Genomic DNA, 2,026 nt, shown 5'->3' on the forward strand with positions numbered 1-2,026 from the left:
ATATAATCTGCTCACATTCTCATCTCACGAACATCTGTATTTTCTTGTAATCTGATCCATTGAGTGGTCTTTGAGAAAAGCAGGATAGGCTTGAAAAAATAGTGACCTATATCTCAGCTGGTTTTTTGAAAACCTAATTCACCCCCCCTCTTAGGTTGTCTTCGATCCTTACAACAAGGTTGAAAGAACATGTCAGTCATGTCACGGCACAAGTTGAACCTTGTCCAAGGGCCTCAAGAGAAGTTAGAGATGTAATGAAAATGCATCTAAAGGCTGGTAAGATTCAAAGAGCTACAATAAAACAGAAAAAAGAAGAAACATTGAACTCTCTCCAACAAGAAAATATGTATAGTAATTTCAGCATGGTTGGCGACGAGGAAGACAAAGACATTTTTTAAATTGATGAAGAAAGTAGGATGGCATTGGAAAAAAAACAGATAAAGCAAGCAATTAGAGAGAGCCAATACTTGCAATTTTTAGACGAACAACGAAGGCATTCAGTATCTGAGAGTCGACCTTCTGTGTTTATGTCAAGTATCATTTGTAAACTAAAATATTAAAATAATTTTGATATCATTTTATTAAATATAATTAAATAAAGTTGTAATTTATTCATTCATTTTTTATTTGTTAAACACTGTGAATTTTAGGGAATATAGGTGCTGGTACTTCAAAACCAACGACTTCTGAAAATAAAAAAGGATTGTCACGTAAATTCAGTGTCAGACAAGTGGATGAAATGACAAGCAGAGGAATTGACTCACATATGTTTCCTTCAAAACAAAAATTAGTCAAATCAATGTTTGTGACGGAAAATATAAAAAGAGTTGGTAAGGCAGTTTCAAAGTTTTTTCATTTCAATGCTATACCATTTCATGCACCTGACAATCCTTATTATCAATCGATGATTGATGAAATTGCCAAAGTTGGTTCTGGTATTAAAGGCCCTTCAACTTATCAAATTGGAAATGAATATTTAGATGAAGAATTTGAAGAACTTGAGAAATATCTTGGAGATATTTATGATAAATTTTCAACTTTTGGTTGTACACTTATGTGTGATGGGTGGAGCACTCGTACAAAACATCCAATAATAAATTTTATGGTATACTGTGATAGGCACATGATATACCATGGTTTAGTTAATTGTACCAATGTCAAGAAAACTGCTGAATATATTTTCAAGTTAATGGATGAGGTAGTAGAGGTTGTGGGAGAAAAAAATGTTGTGCAAGATGTGACAGATAGTAAATCTAGTATGAAAGCAGCTGGACAACTGTTGATGAAAAAAAGAAAAAATCTATTATGGTCACCTTGCGTTGCTCATTGTATAGATTTGATGTTGGAGGATATTGGCAAAATAGATAATGTAAAAGAAACTATTGCTCAGAGGAAGAAGATAACAAGTTTCATATATAACAGCGACAAAGTAATGAATTTGATGAAGACATATACAAGAAAAGGGGAACTGCTACGTCCAGGTATCACTAGATTTGCAACTGAATTCATTTCTATGGAAAGTCTTCTTTGGCATTCTACAGAACTGAAAAAATGTGCACCTCAGATGAATGGGCAGAGTTCAATAACACTACCAAGAGACAGGCAGAAGCTATAAAAGTAGCTGAGTTGATATTGTCAGAGAAGTTTTGGAAAAAAGTTAGAAATGTGTGTGCAATAATGGAGCCTCTGGTCAAAGTTTTAAAAACTATTGATCAAGATAATAAGCCAACATTGCCAATTATTTATGAGGCAATGGATAGAGCAAAAATGGTTATTCAAAAGTCTGTGAAATCTTGAAAAACGATTTTGGAAGTGATTGATAATAGATGGTACAATCAACTTCGTTGTGATTTACATGTGGTAGGTAATTTAAAATATTACATCCAATTTAAATATGTAATATATATGTATTTATTTATTTTCTAATTTTGTTATTTTATTGTATTCAGTATATTTTTTAAACCCGGTCCTTCAATATTCTCGAACTTGTGAGTTTAATCTGGATGAAGTTCGAAAAGGGTTGAAG

At 32.6% G+C, this 2,026-nt stretch overlaps 1 protein-coding gene across 1 annotated transcript; it reads left to right on the forward strand.

Annotated features, from left to right (window-relative positions):
- The first annotated feature begins 904 nt into the window (after positions 1-904).
- LOC113751829 lies at positions 905-1,797 on the forward strand. The gene is made up of 2 exons (XM_027295981.1): positions 905-1,429; positions 1,522-1,797. The coding sequence occupies exons 1-2, from the start codon at positions 905-907 to the stop codon at positions 1,795-1,797; spliced, it is 801 nt and encodes a 266-aa protein (XP_027151782.1).
- The last annotated feature ends 229 nt before the right edge of the window (positions 1,798-2,026 follow it).

This window comes from Coffea eugenioides, chromosome 11 (assembly GCF_003713205.1).
Source record: "Coffea eugenioides isolate CCC68of chromosome 11, Ceug_1.0, whole genome shotgun sequence".
Taxonomy (NCBI): Eukaryota; Viridiplantae; Streptophyta; class Magnoliopsida; order Gentianales; family Rubiaceae; genus Coffea; species Coffea eugenioides.

Bases quoted from the DNA above. Each gene is read 5' to 3' on its own strand.
- LOC113751829 (XM_027295981.1), top strand. From the start codon at position 905: ATGATTGATGAAATTGCCAAAGTTGGTTCTGGTATTAAAGGCCCTTCA. The intron at 1,430-1,521 runs GTAATGAATTTG...TTCTATGGAAAG, and splicing joins TCATATATAACAGCGACAAA to TCTTCTTTGGCATTCTACAG.